The 27,592-nt window shown below is 40.3% G+C and overlaps 2 protein-coding genes across 5 annotated transcripts in view; both read right to left on the bottom strand.

Annotated features, from left to right (window-relative positions):
• The window catches only part of PTPRB (protein tyrosine phosphatase receptor type B), a 107,311-nt gene extending 103,850 nt beyond the window's left edge, over nucleotides 1-3,461 (bottom strand). The window contains exons 1-2 of the mRNA XM_045830030.1: nucleotides 3,371-3,461; nucleotides 1,715-2,110 (exon numbers count right to left, since the gene is read on the bottom strand). Of these exons, the coding sequence (XP_045685986.1) occupies nucleotides 1,715-2,110; nucleotides 3,371-3,425 (451 nt within the window). The 5' untranslated portion in view covers nucleotides 3,426-3,461. The remainder of the gene's footprint in view (nucleotides 1-1,714; nucleotides 2,111-3,370) is intronic.
• Nucleotides 3,462-4,088: 627 nt separating this feature from the next.
• Nucleotides 4,089-27,592, bottom strand: part of PTPRR (protein tyrosine phosphatase receptor type R) — a 242,339-nt gene continuing 218,835 nt past the window's right edge. For 3 of the 4 annotated variants that reach the window (XM_045829312.1, XM_045829313.1, XM_045829314.1), the window contains 4 exons: nucleotides 25,589-25,699; nucleotides 23,981-24,138; nucleotides 19,590-19,703; nucleotides 4,090-5,285 (listed from right to left, as the gene is read on the bottom strand). In XM_045829312.1, coding sequence (XP_045685268.1) covers nucleotides 5,192-5,285; nucleotides 19,590-19,703; nucleotides 23,981-24,138; nucleotides 25,589-25,699 — 477 coding nt within the window. In that variant the 3' untranslated portion in view covers nucleotides 4,090-5,191. Of the gene's footprint in view, nucleotides 5,286-19,589; nucleotides 19,704-23,980; nucleotides 24,139-25,588; nucleotides 25,700-27,592 lie in introns of all 4 variants that reach the window. The other variant, XM_045829311.1, reaches the window with a different exon arrangement.

The following is a 27,592-nucleotide window of genomic DNA, read 5'->3' as shown; positions in this document are numbered from 1 at the left end:
ATAAAGTTGAAATTTCTGATTGACTTTTATGTTTTTACATGATTCTCATAGAACTTTTATAAGGATAGAGACTATAACACCCAAGTCGACTTCTATCACGAAACAGCTCACTACATTTAATTGGCATCGAAATAAATGCTTATTTAATTTATGAAATGAATGAGTGTCAGAAAATTATCCAAAGAGTAGCATGGTAGAAAGACTCATACAAACATCAAAAATTAACATCTAATAAAAATATTTACAGATACAGTATATGCTGATGTCTAAAGGAGATTGTAGATCAAAATTATCTGGAGAAGTTCTTTAAACATATAAAGACTTGTGCCCAAATTTGTATTTCTTGAAACACAACCTTGGAGGTGGTAGTGGGGAAAGAAATGAGGGCAGCAATTCCTTCCCCTTCCCCAGGTGATTCCTATGCAGCCACCTGGGCAAAAGTTGGTGGTCAAGCATTGGGGAAACACCATACAGTGGAATGTACACTAGATGAGAAGTTAAGAAACTTGGGTTCTAACCAAACTTCTCTCACTAAATTATCTGGGATAATTCATTTATCCTTGACAAATGTCAGCATCCTTGATGAACATCTTCATTTCTAGATAATTTCTCCAGTGTTGTGTAAGGTCTGTTTGTACCTACTAGATAATGATTCTATTAATTTTGTCTTTCATGACTTCCTAAAGCAAACCTCTAAGAGAAGTAATAAAGTGTTGGAGTAAAATAGAAAATTAAGTTGCATCCACAAATAAAAACATTTCAGCACAGGACTAAAGTGCGTGTTGCAGCAGGAGTTTGTGCCTGTGTACATAAGTCTTTCCATGTGACTGTCAGTGGTTAACAAATTAGAAAGCTCTGTGGCTACACATTTGTTTTTACCATTTCAAAAGTATGCAACCCCCAACAGATATCTACCCCTAAATATTAGTGCAAGAGATTTGAAGAAGCACAGTTTAGTATCTTTCCAATCTTCTCAAGCACCATTTTGATGGTCTAGTAGTTTCTTATAATCAGAGAATCGAAGTGTCTACATCAGCAAAATTTTTAATTTCCTGATCACTTGCTTTAGTCATGATGCATGTATGCTGTGTTTATGCTTAGATCTGTGTTCATATATCTAATAGTGCTTAACCCAAAGTGCCTAGTGTCTGGCACAAAAGATAAACTCAAGAAATATTTGTTGAATTAACAAAGAAGTGAGATCCCTAACCAGTGTGGCTTTACTGAGTGTGGCTCAGTAAAGCCACACTGGTTAGGTGGCTTTCCGTAAAGTGAAAGGTCACCAGTTCGATTCCCAGCCAGGGCACATGCCTGGGTTCTGAGTTAGGTCCCTGATGGGGGTGTGTACACGAGGCAACTGATTGATGTTCCTCTCTGACATCTATTTTTCTCTTTCTCCTTCGCTTCCCCTCTTGTTAAAAATAAATAAATAAATAAATAAATAAATAAATAAATAAATAAAATCTTTAAAAAATAAAAGAACCAAGAAAAGAAGGAAAGAAAGAGTGAGAAATAGACAAAAAGAGAAAAGTTGGGCTTATTTTAATGGGGTAATAAAGTTTTGCAAGTCGGTGGGTACTACATAATCCCTTTCCATCAGCTTATGAATTTCCCATAGAAATTGTGTTGGGGCATGTAGTCTTCCTTTGATGTGAAAAGAACAGGACATTTAGCAGAAGAACTTGCAGAGTTGATTCTGAAAGGAATAGCTCACCTTTTTTTAAGCAGAGGTTTTCATTGACTGGTTTTCCCTCCTTGTTGACCTCTGTTTTCATCCAGCTATGGAAGTATTTCTTCTCCTTCTGGACCACTGCTTTGTTGCCTCGTTTCTTGAGAAAGAGAGAGGTATGCTCCACCTCAAGGTACCCTTCTTTCTCATGGCAAGTCCATCGGGGGGCCTGGGAGCAGTGGACAAAGATGGCTGATCGGGAAGGGCCGCCAGAGGAGTTGGAGATGCTCAGGCAGAGTGCAGATTTTACGTGAAGGAGTTTTCCATCCTCAGCCCATGTCCACTGCTGGTTCTGGTTGGTGCCATTGCACAAGCCTATGGACACCATCGTATTTCCGAGAAGGCACTGTTGTTTCCGGACATGGACAATCTGAAACCCCTCTGGAGGATGAAAAGCTCATCTAGTACCACGTATAACAACAAATGACAAGGCCCACCAGAAAGTGAAACAACTTACCCACGAATCAGCCAATTAAAATAAAAGGTTTACTTATCTTTTGTTATTACTACCATTTCAAGTGACTATTCCCAGATTTGGTACAAGAAATTTAAAATCCCAAGGCTGACAATGTAAAAATGTCAAAATGTCACACTTAGCTTCGTTGCTTTTACTTTCACACGGTTTAGGGAAGAACACACACCCCCACTGAAGTGATGAAAGGAAGCTTGGAAGAGAAACAAACCACCCGAAGATCATGGTGTGATGTTTTAGTCCAATTAGTTAAATACGCTGAAACCATGAAAAGCTCAGTTCCCTTTTCAACCATTTTATCCTTTCTCTGTCACTTCCACCCCCAACTTTAAAAAGCACCTTTTTTGGCAATCCTTAAGTTATCATTGCAATAAATATTTGTATATAAATACAGAGTTTAAATAAACATTTAAAAATTGGATGCATTTACCTTTCTAAGCACACCTTATTGTTAACTACCAGTAACCAATGAAAGTATTGATTTTCACAGACTAAATTTTTTTATAGTTCTAGAAAGAAGCATTTCTCAATTTTGTGACAATACCTACAATTTTTCTTCAAATACAAACAGATTAAAATATCAGCACTTCTTGATGTAAGAAAATTAAATACCCAATGGTTAAACATCAGTATTTAAAAGTGACGTTTTCGGGCTCAGAAACCATTTTCAACGTGTTTTCACTCAGTATGCCCAGCTCCATGAAAATATTCCGACCTTCCTGCCAAACAACAACTTCCAAATTAAGCACACCATACTCCTTAATCCCCTTTAATTGCATTTCTTATGTCTTCTTTCTTTCACTCTCATACACAAAAACACAACATCATAACCTCACTGGGAAAAAAAATGGAGAATGCCCCAGACTGTTACACAATAATAAAAATCTCTCCTCAGGACTCCTTCCTCTTGGCTGTAAAGATGCCTTTCAGGAGCTGCCCCAGGCATCTGCAGGACACGAGGAGGCCTTTTGTTTTCTTTTGGGGAGAAATTTCAACAGTGTGGGCAGAGCTGGCTCCTTTTATTCCCCCTCCTCAGCCTCTTTGGCTAAACTGCCCTGGACGGAGACCCGGCTCCATTTCCGCCTCATTTCGGGCACTTTTCAAAGGACAGAGTCTCCTCTGGCACCTACTGGAGAAATGCGTGGGGATACGGAGGCAGGCCCACTCACCTGAGTTCCCGGAGATCAAGCAGGTAAGAATCGCCATGTAAAATGCAGCCTCCATTTTCCACTTAACAACTGTTCATGCTTCGCTTGGGGGGGAAAATTCTCAGATAAGAGAAGCAAAGAGTAGGGAAGGAAATGTGCCTTCATGGTGGGGGGGAAAGTCAGTGACGAGCATTTCCTCCTATTGAATTGTTTGGGGAAGTTTTACACCAGTGTCCTTTTGTCTGTTTCCTTAGAAAGAAGGGATTATGATCACCTCTCTTTTTTTATGTAGAAAAAATTCCAGCCTCCAGGAGCAGAATAAAACTCCCAGGTTTTCTCCAACCATCCATCCCTTTGGCACTGCTTAACCTCAAGAGGGAAGAAAGGAATTGTAATCTTAGATAATTGAATGTTGCTGCAACATTACATCTCTTCAGGTGCTGTGATTCTGCTGAATAAACACAAACCATGTGATTTATGAGGGCCTGTGACAAGTGATCTGAAGACGTAAACATGTACTGTTCCTATAATGATATGCTGGGAGTCTATTGAGGAAAACCACATAATGATGGCACTTCGAGACCATTATCTCTCCGGTGATGACAATAGGTATTACATTTGAGATGGTCATCTCGACTGGGGAGAGGTCGAGACTAAGGCCAAACACATCATCTACTTCAGACGTGCCCCAAAAGATAACAGCCCCTCTCCAAAAAGGAAAAAAAAGTACCTGCTTTACTCAATCATTAGTATTAAGAGTAGTTTATTGGCAGTAGGAAACAAAGCCAACATAGCTGCATTAAAAATTCATATCTGAGCAGAACAGCTAGTGTTTGCTGACTGTAGTTTTTGTTTTTACCTCTATTTGTCTCTGGAGAATTAGAGCCTCTCAGAAATGTCAGGATATGCACGGCAGCATCCTTTTAAAAGAACCTCTCAAAATGTGCCAGGTGACATCATTCCCCAAAGCAACTGCCTTTTATTGGGCAAGAGATTCCAGGTAGACGGCATACTCAAAAACTCCTCAGTGGCAGAGAGAAAAGTATTTAAAATTCTTGACTCATCAGAGTTGCTACAAAGTTGTTTTCCCCTTTTACAGTAAAACGACTCACAAGGTAGAAATACAGGGGATAGAGTCCTGGCACAGAAGCCACTGCGGCGCTCAGCAATAGAGAGTAAATACACACATACCCAGGGACAGTCATTGTGCTCTGTTCATTGATTGACAGGAGGTACTGATAAATACATGTTTAATGGGTAATATTATCAAGACACATTTCCATATAAAATAGTTACTGCTTTTGATTTTTTTCAAAAACAAGTACTTATTTGTTAAAAATCCTTTATCACTCACTTGCAACTTTAGCGGCAAGATTCTGGTAACTGAGAAAGATAATAGCACTTAAAAAGGAACGGTTTAACAGCTGACAGTCCATTCACGAGACAGATTTTGCAAACATTAAAGCATCTAAACACACAATAACTTCTTCAGCAGCTCTTCAGTCATCATCTGATGACAAGTATCACTGAGTATTTCAGACAGACATTCTGTGTGGCAGGTAATTGATATGGACAAGACAAACTCCCCCCAGCTGTGTGAGAAGTCTGTCATACCTCCAGCAGTATAGGACTTTCAAAATAACTTAGGAGATGCTTACAAATGCATTCATATACACAAGGGGCTGGCAACCTTTAACATGTTGCTGTCTTCCACAATCCATGCCACAGCTTGCCTGGAGGGCTTCTCGTTTCTTTCATTGCAGGAAGCTCCTTCCAGAAGCCTCAAGTGGGTAATTGATTAATCACCCCTAGAGACTGATGGTCTGGTAAATCTTCCAAGCATCACTGGACAGTTTCTTCGGAAAGTCTGCTCTCGTACAAGCACAGAGCATGATGCACAAATTCATACTGCTCACTGGTTTGGACCATTCCACCTCTGCAAGGGGGAGACAAGACAGTGACTTCTTACTGCTAACATTTCGCAGTCTCCAGTAACACAGTGAGCACATCCAAGCTAGGGAGTTATGCCAATCAACAGATGACCTGGTGATTCTTTTGGTGCCCGTTTTACCCAACTGGTGAACTTAATATGCTAATGTACATGAAGGGATTAATATAGTGCCTGGTACACACTAGGCACTTGATGAATTTTACTTATATACCATTCCTGAGGAGGCAGTAAAATGTATTGGTTAAGTAGTTGGACTTGGGAACCAGACGGGCTGTGTGAGTTCAAATCTCTCTTCTTCCACTTCTTAGTTGTGTGATCATAGACAAGTTCCTTAAAACCCCCTGTGCCTCAGTTTCCTGTTTTCTAAAAGTGGGATAATTATGGCACCTATTTCATGGGATTCTTGTGAGGGTTAAATAAATTCAGTGAATGAATTGAATGAATATCTGGAGTGTTAGTATTACTTCTCAGGTGCCTTTTCATTCATCGTATGTTTAAATGGTTTATGCACTTGGATTCAAATTGATCAAAGTGGGTTCACCGAACAAAACTCATCTGTGAAATGCTACTCTACCAGTACAAAGAACAACTGCTGTGGAATGGTTTCTCTGAGGATGTTATATGAGAACCACCTCAGCCTCTGGGTGGGGTGCACTGCCGCCCTAATACAATAGTGGGCGGGCCCTTCAGTGAGTTGGAAAAAGGAGAGTGGCTGTTGCTTTTTCCCTTTGTTAGCACCACTAGTTACTCACCATACCTATTGTCATTGGATCAGTAGGGAGTAGCAGCCTTCAGGAGAAATAATGACGTTTCTCATTATCCTTTTATATACAAAATAGCTATCTCACATTTTGCTCTCTATAATAACGGTTCTTGTACTTGGCAAAGCTAATAGGTAGTAACATAAAATGCTACTTATTTTTCCTGCTCAGCATCGTTAGTAACTATCTAAAGTCCTATAAAGTCTCCCTATCTCTGCAATCATACAACTAATTTGAAATTATGTTTTATCCAGTTCTTCCTAGTGGCTGTTGTTACCATTCTAAATAATTATTTTTAGATCATGTAAGCCTCTCCATTTAAAAATAAGATATATGCTTCACTGTAACATGATTTTTGGTTAGTGGTAATTACTAACCAAAACCGGGCTTGTACGTATGTTTACTTACAAACCTCTATAAATATAAGTTTACAAGGTATTCAGAGAGTAAGACTTCACCCTTCTAAATGAAACAGATTGACACAATGCCTAAATGGTATATTTCATAAGAGATAAAGGGGTAAATACACAGTGTCTGGTGACAGCAATCTTTGGCAGAAGTATTCCACCAGTTTTTACTCCTAGAACTGTACATTTTGTTGTACAGAAGGCAACTTTCTGGCCAAGTGTTCCTTGGTTTTAAGTTGACAACAGATCTGCCCAGCTGAGGCTGTGGTAAACCTTCCTCTTAGCTGGATGATGACCCCTGGGCACACCTAAGAACATAGTAGGTATCCAGAAGGTGCTCACCTTGACTGAGAAGCTTGAGTAATTGAGCCACAGTAAATTTTAGAGCAGCTCCAAGGAGCTGAGCAGTGCCTCCCCTCCTCTGGCGCTCACACAGCTTAGGGCAACATTAGCCACACCCCCACCCCCTGAGATGCAAATTGTATGTGCAGCCTTGTACATGTTCCATCTCATGGGCTCTGGTTTGGGAACTTCCTCTCTCTGTTTCCCTCAATCGAGGCAAAATGTCCCCCTTCTTGTCTCTTCTGGTGATCACTGGTATTTACATGACCAACTGGTGAATGAACGAAGGCACAGTGTGGGTGTCCATAAGCATTCCAGATGGGTCAGTGGTGTACTTCAACATTTGGAGTATATTTTCTATGACATTCTGTTAACTAAGTCAAGGTTGTCTCAGCCAGTGGAGGTGTCAAGATGGGGAAACAAACTTACTAGTTGTAAGCTAGAAAATTCTTGCGGGTCTGAAGGCTTAAGGAAGGTATATGAGAAGTCATATTACTTCCACCTTAATTTGAAAACTAAAAATGAAGGAATTAACATAAAAGAGACCCTCAGAGATCACTCATTCCAATTGCTGACACCATGCAGCCTTTCTGGAAGGGAGCAGCCTACAGGGCAGACGGTCAGCGACTTTCTGCTGGAATCTTCCTGGGGCGAGGCACCTTTAGAGACAGCCTTTCCCACAGTTGGCAGGAAAGCTTTTGAAGACATCAAAATGAATCTGCCCCTCTCTAACTCTCGCCCCATTGGCTGAACTAAAATAATGCAAAAAAAAAGTCTCAATGCTCCACTTGTCACACAATAGCTCTCTAAATGCTAGAAAACAACCATCAAAGTCCCATAATCTTTTCTTCTCTAGACTAAACATCCTGTGGTTACTCAATATTTCCATCCAGCCTGGTTTCCCTGTCACTCACCAGTCTAGTCTCCCTCTTTTATAAGCTATTTTATCAACTATGACCTTCTTAGAGTGTTGTGTCTATTCCTAATGAGATCTAGTCAGTGGAAATATTTTCTCCCTTGAGCTGCACATTGTTGGCCAATTAATTTGCACTCGCAGGTGCATCGGGTTGTAAGATCCCAGTGTTCACCTAGTGCCTGGTACTCCCAAGCATTTTAGAATATTGAGTGAAGGTTGGGTTAATAAAAAAGTGTACGGGATATTTCTGAATGTGAAAATTACAGCTCCCTCCTCCCCTGAAGTTAACATTATTGAATTTTTGAAACTAAATGCAGGGACTTTCTATTTATTCCTATTAAGTTCAACATCTCGGTTTTAGCAATGTTCTTATTTACTGACATCCCTTCTCTCATCATTCAGTATATTAGCTTTCCATTTTTCACTCTTAACGTTGTGTCTTCCAGATAGTCAACAAGTATGCCTTACGCATCTTTTCCCTTGTCAGTTGTAAAGAAGTAGGTTACACAGGCCATGCCATTTTCAGGTCACATGACACCAGATAAACTCCAGGCTGAAAGAGGGGAAAGGGCTTCCCGGCATGCGATCACTGGAGGCTGATTCAGTTCGGGAACTCATCACTGTCATCTCTGAAAATATATAATGACTGACTGATTGTATATATTGCTATATAGATAGAATACTCTGTATTTTAGGATTGTCCTGGAGGTTTTACTCCATAATGGGATAAATACAGTCTTTTTTATAGGGTGGCCATAGCAAAAAAAATCCAAGAAGCTAACATTGTGCCTGTATGCAAAATACATTTGTGGAATAAATGAACAGTGTTAATGGGTGATGAAACTCTCAGTAGAGCCCTGAAATAATTCACCCTCCAAGGAAGTTCCGACTTGGCCCACAGGTATCTTTCAGATTGGACATGGCTCCATGGACCTGCTGATGTCTAGGTCTATATCGCTGATGTAAGACTCCTAAAGCAAGCTGGTCCTTAAAGGTAGGGAGCAGGATGCTTTTTAAAAAAATATTTTAAAAGGTATCATCCAACTCCCTTTTAAAGATCTGGCACTAAAGTAACCCTTGGCCTCTAATAGAGGTTAACGAAGGTTAACATTTTAATAGATTTCCATGTTGATCAAGATGATGCTTCAGCAGAGAAGGCAGAGGGGGGGCCCCAAGCAGTGGCGTCATCATCACTCAGGTGTGTGCCTGACCCTGCTCACCACCGTTACTCAGGTCATCGTGGTGAAGATCGTTCTCTCCAGAGATTCCCCTTTAGGTACAAACCTGTTTCCCCAGGAGGTATACCATATTAAGCTACAATACCTACTGCCCAGCAGGAGTTAGTTTATCAAAAAAGAGAAAGGTCAAATAAAAACAGGGCAAGGGAATCCAGTTAGTCATGAGCATGGTCATGGGTTTGAAAAGGTTGGAATGCCAAGGTGTCAGGTTCATTACCGGTAGGGACCAAAAGTATGTTAAAAAGCAAAAGACACCACACACTATTGTCAAGACAAGTCCTGTCCCCACCACTTATGAACTGCTTCACCTTACTATGTAATCTCTGCAGTGCTCAGTTTTCTCATCTTGAAAATGATGAGGTGATAAAACAACAGTGCCTTGCTCATAGCACTGCTGCAAGAAATGAATGGGATAATCCATTTACAATGTTTAGCACACAGCTGAGCACATAAAGACACTATATTGTTAGGATTTTTACTGTTATTGTTACTCTTTGGTGCTATCTAGTGAGACAGAACCGTTTGGATGGCTCCGGCATGCAGTCTCTGAAGGACTTGGAGAGCTAAGAACACACCTGGCCAAGGACACAATATTGTCTAATATCCAAATATGCTTCTATGTATTACCCAGCCTAAAATTAGCTGTGGGGGAGGCAGGTGATGTTGTGGAAAGACATCATGAGTTTGGAGTCTGACAGATTCAAGTTTGAATCCTTGCTTTTGAACCTACTGGCTTTATGGTTTTGGACAAATCATTTACACCTTCCCTGCTGGGGTCCTTCATTTACAAAATGATATTAATGATAAAGCTCATCAGATTGTGAGGATTAAATGAGTCAGAGCATATCAATGTCTATCTGAAGGCTGTCACAGAAATCCCAGGAGCCCGGCGTTCTGTCCTGGTACCTGCGGGGCCGAGGCTGGGGGAGAGGGAGGTTGGGTGTTTCGGACCAGCAACTAATGCCAGCTTTTTATTGTTTCTCAATGTTGGTGTTTTGTGGGAGGTTTTGTCTTCCCATTGTCTTGTTTCCCACTGTTCACAAAAAATCTTTGAAAACCACTGGCCTGGCAAACAGTAAGTTTTCATGTTTGGCAAGGTTTAAATGAGATCATCCACAAAATGCTAAGCCCAGTGGTTGTCGTTTACTGAGTACTGAAGCAACGCTGCATAGTCTTTTTCTTGCTCTTTCAGTAAATGCTTAGCTTAATCCTATGCCTACAGTGGCCATGCACCTGGTTTTTAGCACAGTTCTGGTTCAGTCTGTTGCCCTGGTGTCATTATTAGTAGGGCCACATTTCATTCTCAGAAGTGGTTTGGTTTGGATGATAAAGTAATTGTTCACCCCAATTATAGCCCATTCCTCATGAAAGAAAGTCATTCTGTTGATTGCAAAACGGGAGTCGGCCAAGTGGCTGTGATTGTCTTGTGGCCTCAGAATGTGAACCCTGTGGTTGGCCAGGCTGGAGAGCATTCAGATAGACTGCCCTTCCAGAAATGTCAGACATCTCCTATCACTTTAGCCTTGACAAACACAAAAATCAGTGTCGTCTCTGTCTCCATGCAGGGAAGCACGTAGCTGTGTCAGCTGGGGGTAAACTCAGGTTAGAAGGGAAAAAATATGTAGCTTTTTCCCTTTGCTGCTGGGATGATATTTAAAAAAAAAAGCCTTCCAGATGCCCAGGAGAGAGATTTGGTTTTTAACATGTTAAAATTGTGACCTTTTGTGACTATTAACTCACACATACAGAGAGCAACAGCCTTTCCTGCTGCACCACCCAGCACGTATCCGGTCTAATCAGTAGACAGAAGAAATTCTGCAGTGGTGACTCACTTTTGGGCTAACAATGGAACCTAACGCTCCTTGGCTTTTTATTATTTTTGAATCTGGAATTTCTTCGGTAAAGTTTGGTACAGTAAATTTAGAACAAAAAGTGTGGATGTTAACGTGCCTCCTGGGTAAAATCTCTGAGAATGGGGGCAGGAGTCAAGCAAGGCTCAGGTCCACAGCTGTGACTCGGGTTGCCTGGGACAAAGGCTTTTCCCGCGTCTGCATACAGGTGTCACATCAAGGAGAGAGAGCTTAAACATGAACGTTTCGACTGGTTCCGACAGGGTATTTTGAACATAAACACTTTCTCTGGAACGGCTATATTCCAAAGTATTTGTAGGGCATAAAAGCCAACACCCATCAAGTAATAATTCAATGGCAACACAATGCATCAGCATATCTTGAATTCCATTTTTTTGCCCTGAACATTAGCCAGTTTTTTTCTGAACACCCAGGTTAACACTTAATTAACGCCTAGCTGAGGAGACAGAAAAGGTTGTCCTGGCAACCACTTGGGAGAGTCAGCTGGCATAATTTATTTTATCAGAGGACTTCCTGTTATGGTCTTAGAAACTGTGATGTCAAGTAAATCCACACCAATTTCTAATGCATTAAGGTCCTTAAAATAAGTAAACCAAAATCTTTAATTCCTGGTCTTCACTGAAATTCCCTAATTAAGGGATCTCTGTGACTAGTTGGGAATGCAGAGGGATATGGATAAATGTAAACCTAGGGTTGATAAAATTATACCAACAGGTGGAAATTTGAGTTTCGAAATGATTTTAAGTAAGTTTTGTAAACAAAAACATTTCGGGGACACATAATAGTGTATATTATTATAGTTAATTATGACAGTTAAAGGAGACAAAGCATCAAACAACTGTGATTAATCGAAACAGTTAAACAATAATATGACGCACACTGGAAGCATTTTTCTATCCTGTCTGGGAAGTCACAAGTCAGGTCTTTGGCCGTCATTCCAGTTTAGGGCCCCAAGGTGAGGATATGCACAGACAACTGCAGATTTCACCACTGACTCTTACACAGGAGGATTAGACAGATTGTTTCCTGTTTCTGGGGAAGAAGAAAAATAGAAAGAGAAAGGCCTTGGGATTGTATATTATTTTATATGTTTCATTTCCAAAACTCTATTTCAAGTTCTTCCATTGTCCGGAGGTGCCAAGTAGGATTCAAAGAAATACGGTGAGAAAAAATTTGCCAGAGGTCAACCCACAATGGAATATGGTCCTTTTCTCTTGCCTAGATGTCTTGTGAGGGTCAAGTGTTGCTCTTTACTCATTCTCCTGCAACACCAATATGCATGTGAACATTTTCTGAGTTTCCTAGGCTATTTTATAAGTATAGATAACTATTATTACTTTTTAAAGGGACAGGTGCATCTCCCACGCTCAATACGTAAATGACCTTCTGTCACTGTGTCACATTGTGAAACACTGGCATATACAAGCCTAAGTGACTCTGTTGTAGCAGGAGCTAAATATGGTGAAAGCAACTGGAATTCTTAATTAGGTGGTATAGTCACAACACTTGAGAAATATTTAAGATTAGAAGATTTAAAGAGTATATGAAAAGGCTTTTTAAGTAATGAACCATTATTACAATATGTCTTAATCTTGAACTAAAATATGTCCAACTGAGTACTAATTTTATGGGTCCTTTTTTTCACCATAATTTTTAAAAACTGTTGACTTATGCATGTATGGGAACAGTAAAGTGCGATTGAGCAAAATATCCCTTTTTACAGAAAAAAGAAAGTTCACCATACTTTTCATCTTCAGACATTCATAGTAAGTAATCTAAACTGAAACCCTCAGAGATAAGCAATTTTCCTGGTTTACAGAGCAACTAGTTCAGGGTCACTGTCAAAGGCAGGAGTAGAGTGCGAACTTCCTCTCTCTTAAATTTGTGCTTAACCCACTTAGGTTTCCCATTCCAGAAAACAGTAGCCTTTGGGAACCAAAAAAATGCAGAATTTAGCCAATCTCCTTTGAGCAAAATTGGAAGTTCAGTTCAGATTGTTAAAAAAAAACAATAAAATTTTGTTGTGTGACTCTGGATACATGACTTATTTTTTTCAGATCTTGGATTCCTCCTCTAGGATGACAGATTTATTACAATATTCTTAAGCCAGATATTTTAAACCATCTATTCCCTAGGAGGTGTTTGGCAAATGTTTTGACTGTTATTGCCATTCCATTGTTCTCTACAAAAGCAAAGGTTCATGGACTCCAAGAAAGCAACAGCTGAAAGAAACTTTAAAGGGTCAGTTGCTCACCTCCCAATCACTGAATCCCAGGATGGAAAAGGCATCTTATTGGAGGGGTTTTTGAATCCAGCATCATCAGTTGGCCAAATAAACACACATACGTATATTACATCACTAATTATGAGTCACAGCATGCAAATGAATTTATAAGCATTATGAATTTGAAAATTCAACTATTAGGTCAAAGTCCATGGGGGTTCTCACACCAGAAGAGGTTAAGGGACCACAGATATGTCCCACCTCTCTTTTTGCAAATGTAGACCCAGAGGCCTAGAGTGGACAAATGGTTCCATGGGAAAGTAGGGGCAGAGCCAGGGCTGAGCTCTTTGACATCTGGACCAGTGATCATTGGCATCTCATGCTCTAGTGGCTGCTGCTTACCTGTCCCCCTAGCCAGTGCTCACACCCAATTGCCTGCTACCCACTTCATCTCAGTTAACAAACGTTATAAGAATTCATGGAATGATCCATCAATGCATTTCTAAATAAAACACTTGAGGGTGCCATGCACTGAATTTGAACTCCTACTTTAGAAAAAAAGAAATCCTATTTTACTTCAAAATATGCTCAGAAATATTATTAAAAGGAGAATCACATACTCAGGAATCTGCAGTGAGAACTGTAGCATCTATTAATAGAAGTTTGCCCTAAAGCCAATAAAAATAATGTCTTGCCAGAGAATGAGGAATCCACCAAATGGCTTTGTCATTGTTGTTACATTAGAAATATCCATTTAGCATAACAGAGTCATCGCTAAACCAGACCATTTGAATTTATTGCTAAAATGCAGATTTGTGATCTGAATACAAATTGCCTGCTTTGTCATGTTGGATAGCAATAATCCGGCTCTGTAACTTTGGGGTGAAGGAGGAGTCAGGATTCTGATCCTTCTCAATGCTCAAACTCTTGACTTCGTCAGGGAATAAGACCCATGTCAAGTACCCAAATCACCGCCTTGTCTTTCTCTGTCGTTAGCCATGCCCTGGGCTTCCCAGGGTAGGCAGCTCTATGTGGTGGGGGCAGACCATAAAAAACATTGCACAGAAACTATTGTTAAAGAGGGTCTGGATGGGTAGGAAAAGGCTTGCACACTGCAGAGTATACAATATCACCTCTCAATACATTACTCTGTTTTCTGTGTCCCTTACTATACTCAGTGGGAAACTTCCAGTCAGCCACTCCCACCCTTTCCTTTCCCCTTTTTAATGGTCCCACCCAGACTCAAATTCTAATGCCATCTCCAGTCTTCTATTCACTAGGCCCCTGAAAGAACAGTGTATATTTATTATTTTACAACTTTTTTCTCTCCCATTTAGATGGCCCTTCAGGAATGCTTTCTGTGACCAAATGTTAAAGAGTGCTTAGAGGAAGTTAAATGGGTTCCCAGATTTTGGGGGGCTTTTCAGATTCTTTTAATGCATTAATACTACTATGCAAGTGCAGAGGGTTTCGAAGAACTACAGTATATAGCTCTTTCTCTAATTGAGAACCTATGAGAATCTGGCACTCAGCAGGCTCTCAAGTTTGAGTGATGATTACACTGTGCTCCGAGAAGCAGTCTGGAATCCATCCTTCCACACACAGGTGCCTGGTGCACATTCAGTAGCAGGTGTTCAGTAAATGTCTGGATGAACAAACAAATGCAGGAGGCAGGAGCCCCACTAAGAGCAAAGATCTTGGGTATCCACTCCACAGGACACAGCGTTCAGGCCCATTTACAAACACTCATCCCGAAAACACCCTGAGGTGGGTCTGGCTTCACGGGCCTGTGACTGGGGCAGTCACACAGGCCCCCACACCCTGAGGGGAGAAGGACCCTGTGGTTCGGTTAATGTTCTGCTGTCCCATAGAGAAATAATTAGTTATTTTTTTTTAGAGAAAGGTCCCACATTTTCATTTTGCACTAGGTCCCCCAAAAGAGGTAGCTGCTCTTCATGAGGTGTCCCTTGCTACCTCTCTGTGCCCCTTGTTCTTCTGCTCCCTCTGTGCCCCTCCCCTTCCCAGGGACCCAGAGTTGTCTCTAGTCCCCTTGCCTGCAGGGCCTCAGGTGTGTCCAGTTTCTGAAGGCTTCTCTTCAATTCTCCTTCATCAATACCTGTGCTCTGAAAGTATTGATAATGCAGGGAGTTAAACCCTCTCTAGCTACTATGCTGGAAAGGAGAGATCATTTTGTTTAGATTAAAGTATTAATAGCTGAGAAGACAGTGTCACCCTCAGCTCTTATCTCTAGGGTCGATAAATTTTAAAAACAAATCATTCCTTTAGAAAACATTTGGCTCCCTGATTGTAGTATTACAGATATTAACCATATGCAGTTCTTTTGGGGATCCTCCATGTATAGATATTTTGAGATGAGACAAATTTCCTATAAACCTCAAATCACACTCTTAGGGAAAAGATTTATATAATCTGAAGAGAAACATGGGGATGTAAATTACAACATAATGTATGGAGCCAATAATATTGGAATGATTATGCATGGTGTCGGGTGGGTCCTAGACCTATTGGGGAGTTACTTTGTAAGTTATATAAATGCCTAACCACCATTAGTAACCACCTGAAACTGATATAATATTGAATGTCAACTGTAATTTTAAAATAATAAATAAATAAATAAATAAATAAAATTCTGGAAGCAAGGAAAGAAAGAAGACATATATATGTCCATATGAATAGATGTTCAATAAAAAAATTATAATCTTAAGGCAACTGCTGAGCTATTTGTGAAACAGTTGTCATTCATACCAAATCACTGTTTTAAAAATTATGGTGTTGCCCTGGCTGGTGTGGCTCAGTGGATTGAGCAACAGTCTGCAAACTGAAGGGTCACCAGTTTGATTCCCGACTCGGGGCACACGCCTGTGTTGCGGGCCAGGTCCCCAGTTGGGGCCAGGCCAATCTCGCACATGTTTCTCTCCCTCTCATTCTCTTTCCTTTCCCCTCTCTCTAAAACAAATAAATAAAATCTTAAAAAAATTATGGTGTTGTTGCATTTTTAAAATTGGCAAAGCATTACCAAAGAGATATGTTTTTGTCAAATGGTTTTATAAAAAATATGTTCCAAAAGTCTGCATACTTTATCCACAATGGTCATACCTTTGAGTTAGAAATGAGAAGTCTTGATTTTCAAATAAGTCCATTCTGTCATTTTCTAAGCACCATGACCTTGGGCAAATTACTTGATGTTTTGAATTCTTTGTTTCCTTATATTAAAAAAAATAAGCCAAATAACACCTCTTTTCCCCATCGGGGTTCACTTTGGGAGTTAAAGGAGACATGTGTTTTGAAGACCATGGAAAAAGGCCATGGTTAAATACACTTCTGAGTGTGAACAGTGCTTTCTGGAATGTCTGATGACAGACCTGGAACTGAAGGCAAGGACAGACGACCACAGAGTCTAGGTTGGGAACGAAGTTTAAAGAACTGATGAAGAATGCAAAGCTGCAAGAGCAGAAAAGTGAACGTCTTTCCCTTAAACATCATGAATTAAGGACATGGTCAGTGGGGCATGACAGGAAAAGGCTGAACACAAGAAGCAAGAAGGATGGGGGAACCAGAAGTTGGATGGGGTGAGGGAAAGGAGGAAGGTTTGCTGTGTTCCTTTTCACAATAACTAGGGGCGTGCACAACAGAAGGAAGAGACAAGAAAAGGAAAATCAATGCTAATCTTGTGAAGGAAGGAAGGAAGGAAAAGGAAAAACCTTCTAAGGAAAGTTTTAGGGAGAGGATCTGTTTTGTAAACAACACCTGCTCAGAAAGAATTCATGTAGAAGGGATCTTGATTAATAAATCAGAATGAATTTGAGGCGCATACTGGCAGTGATTCAAATCTAGGGGGTTGGGAGTCCACGGGCTTCAGATTGACGGAGAATTTGGCTGTGTTTTGCAGATCCTATCAGCAGTAACAGGACAAGCCTTGTGGGAAGGCCTTGGTGGTGATGGAAGGCCAAGGCTAAATTTCTGACCATTTGCTTTAGGAAGGAAGGAGCAGATACAGGAGGCATTGTGATATGATTTTCAAAAATGTATTTGTGATTCCATTCAAAATTAGAGGACAATTTGGTAGACTTGACAAGGTAATGTGACTGGGAAGTAGAAACCAAGGTGAAGGTTAGGCTACAAAGGCAGGTGCAGGAGAGGGGAGATGGAAAGGTGAATAAGCAAGATTAAGAGTAACAAGAGCAAAAAAAAATCAACCAAAAATAAACAAACAAAAAACCACAAGGAGACAATGCCCAGTGGTTTTTAGGATGTTTTTCCAAATAGGGTCAGAGCAGGTGCTGGAGGCCAACTTGGTTCAGAGTCAGTTAAGTCAGTTCAGGTGTCTAGTGTTCATGGAGCTCCAGCATTAGCCAGCAGGAAAGCAGGGCACAGGGATATGGACTACAGTCTCTGCGGGCTTTTGGGTCCCATGCAAGCAGCCTTGTTTACAGAAGCACAAAGCAAGAGGGATCAAGGCCATTGTGGGAGCAGCCCCAGATGACAGGTTGTTGTCCCTTACGCTCTGACGAGGGCCCCTCTTCTGGGTCCCAGACTCTGGGTAGGTCCCAGAGTCTGACATGAAGTCACCATACTCTCTTCCACCTGGGTGGACAGTTCTGAATGGAAGGCAAGGGGGGTTCAGGAGACTAAGACAGCAATTGTGAGAGGAGAGGGAGAGATCATTGGAGCTGGTGTTCTCACGTACAAAAAGAAAATATTTTTGCAAGTAGTTACATATAGGGTATGGAAAGGTGGAAGTGAGGAGGGCAGAGAGAGAGAGAGAGAGAGAGAGAAAGAGAAACATAGGCTAAGTGTTCCACTAAGTTCATCACAGGTGTAATCTCATTTTAATGCCGTCACAACCCTGTGGGGTCAAGGTTATTGGTTCCAGTTTACAGATGTGTGTTCAGGTGTCTGGCTATGTATGTTGATAACAGTTGTGGCAAAGCTTGGTTTCACACTCATTATATAAAAGGCACTTTGCAGATTCTCTCAATCCTTACAACAAAAATAAGAAGTAGATGGTGTTATTACTTCCATTTTCTAAGTGAGAAAACCAAGGCATGGGGAAGTCTTACAACTCGCCCAAGGCAACATAACCAGAAAATGGCGGGAACCATGATGCAAACCCAGGCGATCTGTCCCCAGAGTCTAGTATCCTAACTGCCAGGATGAACAGCCTCTAATGAGCCACAGTTAAAATAGAGGAAAGACACACATACAAATACTGAGAAATTATTATTTAAAAGGAGACAAGGACAGATAGGAGTGGGAAGGGAAAACTTTATTCATAAAGAGGGATTTAATGTTTTATTTTTAGAGATAGGAGAAACTTTCTTCATAAGTTTAATAATAACAAAGACAATAACACAGTGAACATTTACCTAAGGCTTATTATGTGCCAGACTGTCCTAAGCGCTTTATATATATTTCCTTGAATTTTCAGAAAAATAATTTTGTCTCATTAAAATCCAAGGACCTAGCACATAGTAGGTGCTCAATAAGTATTTACTAAATGAATCTTAGAAGGCGACTCTAGTTTTACTTTTAGGAGGACCTAGGTCATAGAGCAAGAGCTCTCCATTTTCACTTCTTTACAGCTTTTACCTTTGTCTGAAATTGTCCTGTTTATTTCTTAGCTTCTTTATTATCTTCCCCCTCCCTGTTGACACATAAACTCTAGGACAGTAGAGCCCCACTCATCTGGGCCAACGCTGTACTTGCAGTGTCTGGAGCAATGCCTTGGGCATGGGAGGGGACTAATCAAAACTGTATGAATACAAGAGGAACACACAGTACTCCAGCCTCTCAGAACAACTCTTTTTCCACTGTAGCACACAGAATAGCACACTGATTTACAGCAGAGAGGTCGGCTGCTCTCGTGTGCCTTTCTCTCTGTGTCTGTTCTAAAGAAGCACCTGTTCACTTTTCCCGTCACTGACTCAATTATCCCTTTACTTAGTTGTGGAGAAAGGAAGACAAATTTCTTATAGAGATCATCACAAAGGTGATCAAAAGATCTCTATATGAAAGTGACTGTTTCACCTTACATCCACCAAGATGCCACCCAGTAAATGAAAAATGGCTCAGGTGGTATATTTTGTTGTGTGCATTTTTCACAATTAAAAAAAATGACTAAAAAGGGGGATTCTTGGTAGTGTGACATATACCTCATTTTAAAACATCAGGGTCCTAAAGTGAATGATTTGGTTAAGTCCAATGAAAATACAGACTATGTGGAAAGGAACAGGGATGCAAGACTAGGAAGGAACAGTGACCACCACAAGCGACCTGGGTTAGAGACAAGGAAGGATTAAGCATAAGCTTTTGGTTTTAGACTCTTGATGGTCAGTGCTGCAAATAACACCTTTCTGATGACTTTTTAATGCAATGCATATTCTTAAACACATTACAGAAGTCACCATAGAGATTCAGGACTTTGGAGCTTGTGACGTTTGCAAGCCAGGCTGCTCCGAGCAGGTTGTGACAGACGTCACATCCCTGTGCCCCACCCCGCAGACACTCACCGGTCTACACGAAGCTGGCAGACAATGCCCAGTGGGTCCACGACTCCTTCTTCTTTTAACTGCTGACAGCCAATGGATGTGGCAATAAAACACCCTGTTCTACCTATCCCTGCACTGAAAAGAAAGGACGAAGAATGAAAAGTTGGGAAAAAATAGCAAAGATAAAATATATTTTTTAAAATATACTTTGAAATATGAAACAGCAGCAAGGATTGATAACAAAGTGACAAGAACAGCTCTCACGGACTGAGAGTATTACAACCCCAGCTCTGTGCTAAGTGCTTAAACATATTCTTTCGTTTGGTTACATGCAGTGGGATGAGCGGGGTGGAGGGAAGTGTCCAGTGGGGAGGATAGTAAAAAGGCATTGTAACTGTCCTACAAAGAACAACCAGGGCCTTGATTTGGATAAGGAATGAGCACTGGAAAGGAGGGGAAGCACTTAGACACATCACGAGTGTGAGCTTGGAGAACTGGAGTTGAACAGTCGGAAAAGCAAAAAGTCAAAGGTGACCTAAACTGAAAGAAGGGTAGTCCCAATGCGATGAAGGTGGAATCTGGAATGAGAGCTGTTTTGAGGGAGAATTTGGTCTTGGATATATTGATGTTGAAGATTCTTGTGAATAACCGAAGATTCAATCCAGTTTAGGAGAGAGGAAATGGCTAGACCCACATATTTGTAAGTCATTTATAGTCGAATAGAAACACTGTCTGCCCAGGAGGGTTTACACATCCATCTGCTTCAGGCAGCATGTCATTGACCTAACGAGCCCTTTATCTTTCTCTCTGTCTGTCTCTCTCTTTTAGCAGCTTCAACCACTGATAGTCTTTATGTAAATTTCTCTAAAACCTACATTTATATTCCTTAAGTTTCTCCTAAACTCCAGACTGGCTTTCCATCTTAGTTGGGAATCTTGAGGTTACTGTTTTGCACTTGCTTCAGTTCAGTGCGTCCCAAACAGAATTAATTACCTTTTCCCTCGATGGCACTACCAGTCAGCCACAAGTTTCCAGCTCTGAAATCTCGGAGCCCATCACTCCCTCTGATCCCCCACATCGTATCTGTTACCAGTTCTTATGTATTTTCACCTCTACTGAGCCTTTGTGATCCATGCTTTCCTTTCTATAGACTAGGCTCACGTTTTCAACATCTCCTTAATTCATGATTTCAAAGTCTCCAGTCTTTTCAGCATCTCCTTAATTCATGGTTTCAAAGTCTCTAGTCTTTTCCTGGCCTAGTTCATGACGTAAACAGCTGCTAGGGACCTGATCACAGTACCCTCTTCTCAAAACCGTCATCGGCTCCCAGTGGTTCTAGCACCAGGTCTAAGTTCCCTGCCATGGTATCCATAACCTTGAATCATATGAATGTGAGTAACTTTCAAGCTTTATATCTTTTTTACTGTCTTCCTTGTATCCTTTGTGCCATTTTTTCATTTACATGAATAATTGCAAAAAAAAAGCCTGTGGTTTTCCAATTTTCCTTTCCATATTAATGATATTTCTTCAGTCAAAAATGCCCTCCCTACCACCTTTTAAAACCACAAATGCTGGTCATTTTTAAAGATCCCGTTCAACATTATTCCAATGTTTAAAGGCTTTCTTCAATGCTCCTGGTTGTTTTTTTCTCTCCCAAGAGAGGAAGAGAGAGAGGGAAAGAGAGAGAGAGAGAGAGAGTGAGAGAGAGAGAGAGAGAGAGCGAGAGAGAGAGAAACATTGATGTGAGAGACAAACATCAATTGGCTGCCACCTGCACATGCCCCAGCTGGGGATCAAACCCACAACCTAGGTAGGTGACCTGACAGGGAATTGAACCTGTAACTTTCAGTTTACGGGATGACATTGTTCCAACCAGCTGAGCCACACTAGCCAGGGGCATATCCTTTTGGGTTGAATTAAAAGTTCCCCTCTTGGCACTGAGATAGCATTTACTTCTCCTGTTTGGAACTTGTTTCTGTTAAATGTGAGTGTAAAAGAATTCGAAAGTAGCATGGGCCCTTTTTAGTTGAAGTGTCTATAGAACATTTGTTTCACTAAAGAGATAGGGTGTGAACTATGCCACATGAATGGCAGGCATTTTGGTTATCATGAATGAGAGAAAATGTTCCATGCATGAGAAAGGTTTAAGGAAAAAATTGCTACAGAACGGGGCACATGATATGTGACAATGAGTAGAGAATGGAAAGTTATTTTAGAGAATGGAAAGTTATTTTAGAGAAACAGTGGGAAATAAGATGGGAAGGTCCACTGAGGCTTATGAGGGTCTTATATGGAAAGAGGTTTGGACTTCATCCTCTAAAACTTCCTGTTTTTGAGAATTTGATGAAAACTAGGAAGTTTCAGTTCTTAGAAAAATTCACGTAACTTTAGGTACTCAAATTTGTGTAAGTAACTTTAAGGAATTCACTGACTCCTGTAGCTCATCCAGAGACCCAAGGTTAAGAACTTGTGCTTTAGGCAATGGGAAGCCAGTGAGAAGTTTCAAGCACAGCCTCCATGTGATGAAAGAGAGTTTTAAGCCTTATCCGAGAGGAGTGCTTTGGGTAGGCCATAGTGAGGGTGGTCATGGGGAAATGGGGTGTGTGTGTGCAATTAGCTGGCTACTTCTAAAATATGCGAGTGGGGTCATACGGGCCTGAACTTGGGTGGCTGGACAGGAAGTGATGATAATGGGAGCTTTGAAGGGAAAGCCATTCGGGTGGCTGATTAGATACTGAGGCTGGAACAAAGAGAAGGGCCAAAGACAACTGTCAACATTGGTAGCCGAGTCCCCAGAAAAAAGATGGTCTCATTCTTAGAAATACCAATTAGAAGGAGAAATACCAAGTAGTTTTATAGAGAAAGTGTCTAGTTCAATTTAGATATCATGAGTGTTTTATGATTTTGGGTGGGGGACAGTTCCAGCCCTAAGGGATGGCCAATTAAGTTGCTTTTCCTTGGCCCCAAGATAAGTTTAGGGTAATGCTTAATGCTAAAAACTGGGTAATGATGCTGTTGAGTAAGTAGACATAAATTTTAGTTTTAATTAAACCACAAAGGTTCAAAAAAGAAGGCTAAAATTATCTAAAATAAGATATTTTATTTATTAAAGATAGTATCAAGAGCTATCTTATAAGACTTATGATATTAAATGAAGCAACACAAATTACGGAATTTTGAGAAAGTATGAAGAATAAATGACTAGTGCTTGAAATCTCTTTAAAAGTACTTGGTTTAGTTTGGGCATACTAAAAGGAAAACAATGGGAATGAGGTATCAGTTATGAGAGGAGAGCTTTAAGACAGGCATTAAGGAAGAGAACCACCATGGACATCAGTTACTTTTTTTGTTTTTTTGAATCCTCACCTGAGGACATGCCCATTGATTAGAGAGTGGGGAAAGGAGGGGATGGGAGGAGAAGAGAGGGAGAGAAACATTGATGTGAGAGAGAAACATCGGTCTCTTGCCTCTCCTACACAACCCTGACTGGGGACTGAACCCATAACCTAGGCATGTGCCCTGACTAGAAATCGAACCTGTGAGCTTTCAGTCCATGGGACACAACACTCCAACCACCTGAGCCACACTGGCCCGGGCCATCTGTTGCTTTTTTTGGCCTATCCTCCAGTAACCCATGTTCTGGTAACAGCACTTTGCTTTTCTTTTGGAGAACTACCACTTGTCCACTTACCATTTCATAATTTATTTCCATCTGTTTTTCATGAAATGCATTTTTAAAAAGATTTTATTTATTCATTTTTAGAGAAAGGGGAAGGGAGAGAGAGAGAGAGAGAGAGAGAGAGAAAGAGAGAGAGAGAGAGAGAGACATCAATGAGCTGCTTGTTGCATGCCCCCAACTGAAGACCTGGCCCACAGCCCAGGGATGTGCCCTGACCAGGAATTGAACCAGTGACCTTTTGGTTGTAGGCTGGTCTGAGCCACACCAGCGAGGGCAATGAAATAACTTTTAAAATAGTTGACTGGCTTTTACCAAATGTGAAATAATAATAAATGTTACCAAGACACAATTCAAGTACAATTCCAGTACCATCTTGAAACAACAAAGAAAGCTACCAGTAATCAGAAAATCCTGTCTGTCATTCCTCGTGTATATTAGACTGATGACACTAGATGAATCACAACAAGTTTCAAGGTAGAAGCTCCTGTTCCATGAGCCATTTATTCAGAAGTGGTATTTCCTTTGCTGTGCCATTGTTTGCAAAAAATGCTCAAAATTATCACTGTAAATATCATTTTGTCCAAGACTCAAACAGCAGGAAGTTAACCAATTTCAAGAAATATTTAATTTACTGACACAGTCACACCAAGAAGTAAAACCCAACTTCTGTGTGTCTATGACTTTACAAAGGATGGACACTTTGCTCAGGTGGAAAGGACAGTTCAGGCCTTACCTGCAGTGGACGACCACAGGCCCTCGGCCTGCAGATGCAAGTCTGTCTTCTTCTACATCCAGCATGAGTTGTAGAAGGGGCTGGGCGCTGTCTGGAGTCTTGTGATCGGGCCATGAGGTGTACCAGTAATGCTTCACATGTTGGGTGTGACTTCCTTGCTGAAAATAGCAACAGCCACCAAATGCCTCATTTACTTGTGTTACTAAAAGTCATCCAAACCACAGTACTGCATGCCTTCTCTTGTTCCCATCTTACTTGCAATATTTCTAGGTGGGAAAAATATCTAAGAGATTTCTGAAGAACAACTTTTACCTTGAGAAAACTTTACTGTAACTATCCTGATATCAAAGTTTGACAGCCTCGCCTCTATTAAATGCACACAATACAATATATTGATGATGTCTTATAGAACTGTATACATAAAGCCTATATAATTTTATTAACCAATGTTACCCCAATAAGCTTAATTTAAAATTAAAAAAATAAAGCAGAAAAGATGAGAATATATTTTAGTATAGGAAGTGTACATATAAATATGCTAAATATACTAGTGTTTGTAGTTTACTGTAATGAACAAAATAGTAGATGCAAATGTAACTAAGAAAGAATTGGGAGATCATGTGTTTCCTGCTCTTTGAACATTCCTGACAGGTTACTATAAACATTTTATCCAATGTACAAACATGTAATTTTATATTCCATCAGTCTAACACTTCTATACTCATCCACAATTTCTATCTTTAAGAGCAATGAAAAATCCCAGTAGTAGAGGGTCTCTGGGTATCACTAGATTAGAAACGCTTTGAGTGAGGGTCCACGTGTGTCATCGCAAAACTCGCAGTGCTCGGTGGGGCCGTGGCGTGAACTAGCACTGAGGACACCCGTTTCAAAGCAGGTTTTGGTAAGTGCCTTGCTCTGCCCAGCTTCACCCTCGCCGCCGCCGCTGCCAGCCCTGCCTCCACCGTCCCTGCGACGACAGTGCTGCAGCACTGAGGCTCTAGATGGGACTGAAATCTTTGGGATGACTGTTCTCTAGAAGCAGAAACAATACCATGGCAACATTCCTTAGCATCTGCTGCCCGTAAATTAAATAAGATAATTTTCCTATGATGTAATCTGGCCTGGGAAAGTCCCTATAAATTACTGAAACGCCACATTTTGCAGATGTCATCGGCGCTTCGTCTGGTCTTGCCTCCCACAGCCACCCACAGGCACAGATTTGCTGTTCTCAGTTTTCAGGCCTTAAAGCTGCACAGACCAAAGTGGCGTTAAAAATAATCACGGTCAAGTCTGCAGAACAAGCATTAGTTAAAGGCTTTCAAAAAGTTAAATCAAGAGATCTCTTATTTATGCAAAGTAGAAGGTCACAGCACCCTACTTAGTGAACTTCCTTAATATCCACTCATTTAATTTAATCACTCCATATGTTAATAGTAGCTGACAACAAAGAAATACATGAGGGAATGATTATAATTTATTTCTCATCTTGACATTATTTAATTGGTTTAAATTAAATCTGTAGTACTTATTAGGACAATAATTTCAAAGTAGAAATGTTATCCTCTAATATCATCTGCTTTGTAGATAGCTACAGCCATGTAATCTTACCTTTAAGACAAGGTTTCGAACAGTGTAGTTATCACATTCATTTACACTGATAATCAGAACCTCCACTTTCCCATATATTCCTCTCTTTTCAGGCCAGTATAACACACATTTCTGATGAAAGAGAAAGACAAACACAGCAAATATTAATGATGCTCATTAGCCCTCAAGTATTTTTCAGTCAGGTATTTCAGCTTTTATTTAATTGATTAAGAAAATCAAGTATCAGGGAGAGCTGGGTGGGTGGGCTGCAATGGGAATAAAAGACAGAAAACTGTACTTGAACAACAATTAAAATTAAATAAATGAATAAATAAATAAAATCAAGTATCAATATTTATAATTCTGTAAATGTACCAAAACCACTGAATTGTACATATTAAACATGTGTTTTTTATGGCATGTAAATTACACGTCAGTAAGGTTGTTTTTTAAATAAAGTACCAATTTTTGCCCTGGCTGGTGTGGCTCTAGTGGATTGAGTGCTGGCCTGCAAACCGAAAGGTGGCCAGTTTGATCCCCAGTCAGGGCACATGCCTGGGTTGTGAGCCAGGTCCCCCCTGGTTGGGGGCGTCTGAGAGGCAACAGATTGATGTTTCTCCTCTACACTGATATTTCTCTCCCTCTCTTTCTCCCTTCCTTCTCCTCTCTCTGAAAATAAATAAATGAAATCTTAAAAAAATAAATAAAGTATTAATTTTTGCAAACACTGTGAAACACTGTTGTTACTAATCCCATATAAAAAAAATAAAGGTAGAATTTCCTGAAACTCCACAGAAAAATTAAGAACTAATTAAGAACTTAATTAGGAATTAAGAAATTAAATCCAAATATTAGAGTTTATCATGTAATGACTAGAAATAAATGTTTTCTCATGACGGTTGAAGCAAGCCACACTTCCTGCCTCATCGAGTGGCAGTGTGTACTTAGAGCACATGCAGTGCGTTAGATGCCACAGGATGGAGTTTCTCGTGTGTGTGGAGCAGACGTGATGACAATGAATGCTGTATGGCTGTATGTTTTTCAGGACCAATGGTCTTTTCACCTATGCGGTCGATTACAATAGATGTATATCAAAATTATTTTTAAGATATTTTAAAACCAAATCCTCTTTTAAGGGTTTCATACAGTAATAACAGTCATAATGTAAACAAGGCAATATAATAAAGGTGGGTAAGGTGCAAGCTTTGTGGTCAGAGAGATGGGGTTCCCATTTTAGTTCTACTACTTATTAGCTATGAATCCATAAGCAAGAGACTCAGTCTCTCTGGCCTCAGTTCCCTCACAATTTGCCATAAGGAAAGCACTTAGAACCAAGCCAGGCATATAAAAAGCATTCAAAACTTGTTGCTACTGTTTTTATTGTTGTTATATTTCACTTGAGATTTTTGTCCAAAGTGATTATCATTAATTATGCATTAGATCATGAATTCATATTATATTATTATATCTACGCTATGTTATTAAAAGCAAATTGCAAAATGAGATTCAAGCACACATGATTTTGCCTTTTAATCAACTGCAAAAGACCTATTAAATTTTTTACCACATATTTTAATGATTAAGAATGTAAAGTGTGAAAGTTGATGTTTTATTGCAAGTGCCAGGGAAGCAATGTTAACTTAGAAGTATTGTTTAAATAGCACTTATTTTCTTCCAATCACACACACACATTTATAGGGAAATCCCTTCACTCGTTGCCTTTAGTCGGGACCTGTCAGCGGTCAGGACACTTGTTTCTTCACATTTTTGCCAAAGGCACATGATCACACTTGAAAAAAGTTAAGGACTTAGAACTCAAAAGAACAGCAAAAGAATCACAGAATTACAGAACTAAAGAAAAAGATACCATAAGTGTCAGAAACACACCTCCAGGATTCTGTCGTGCTGAGCACTAATTGTTCCACAAGCCAGAGTCACGGGGAGAGTCACTTTACCTGGTTGACTCACTGTTTCTTTCCTCCCTTACAGTAAAACCACATTTGCATCCTCTATTTTCTGGTCATT

Source organism: Phyllostomus hastatus, unplaced genomic scaffold, assembly GCF_019186645.2.
Source record: "Phyllostomus hastatus isolate PE091 unplaced genomic scaffold, TTU_PhHast_1.1 phas_scaffold_93, whole genome shotgun sequence".
NCBI lineage: Eukaryota > Metazoa > Chordata > Mammalia > Chiroptera > Phyllostomidae > Phyllostomus > Phyllostomus hastatus.
Note: the sequence above shows the minus strand (reverse complement) of the source record. Positions and strands in the feature narration are given on the sequence as shown.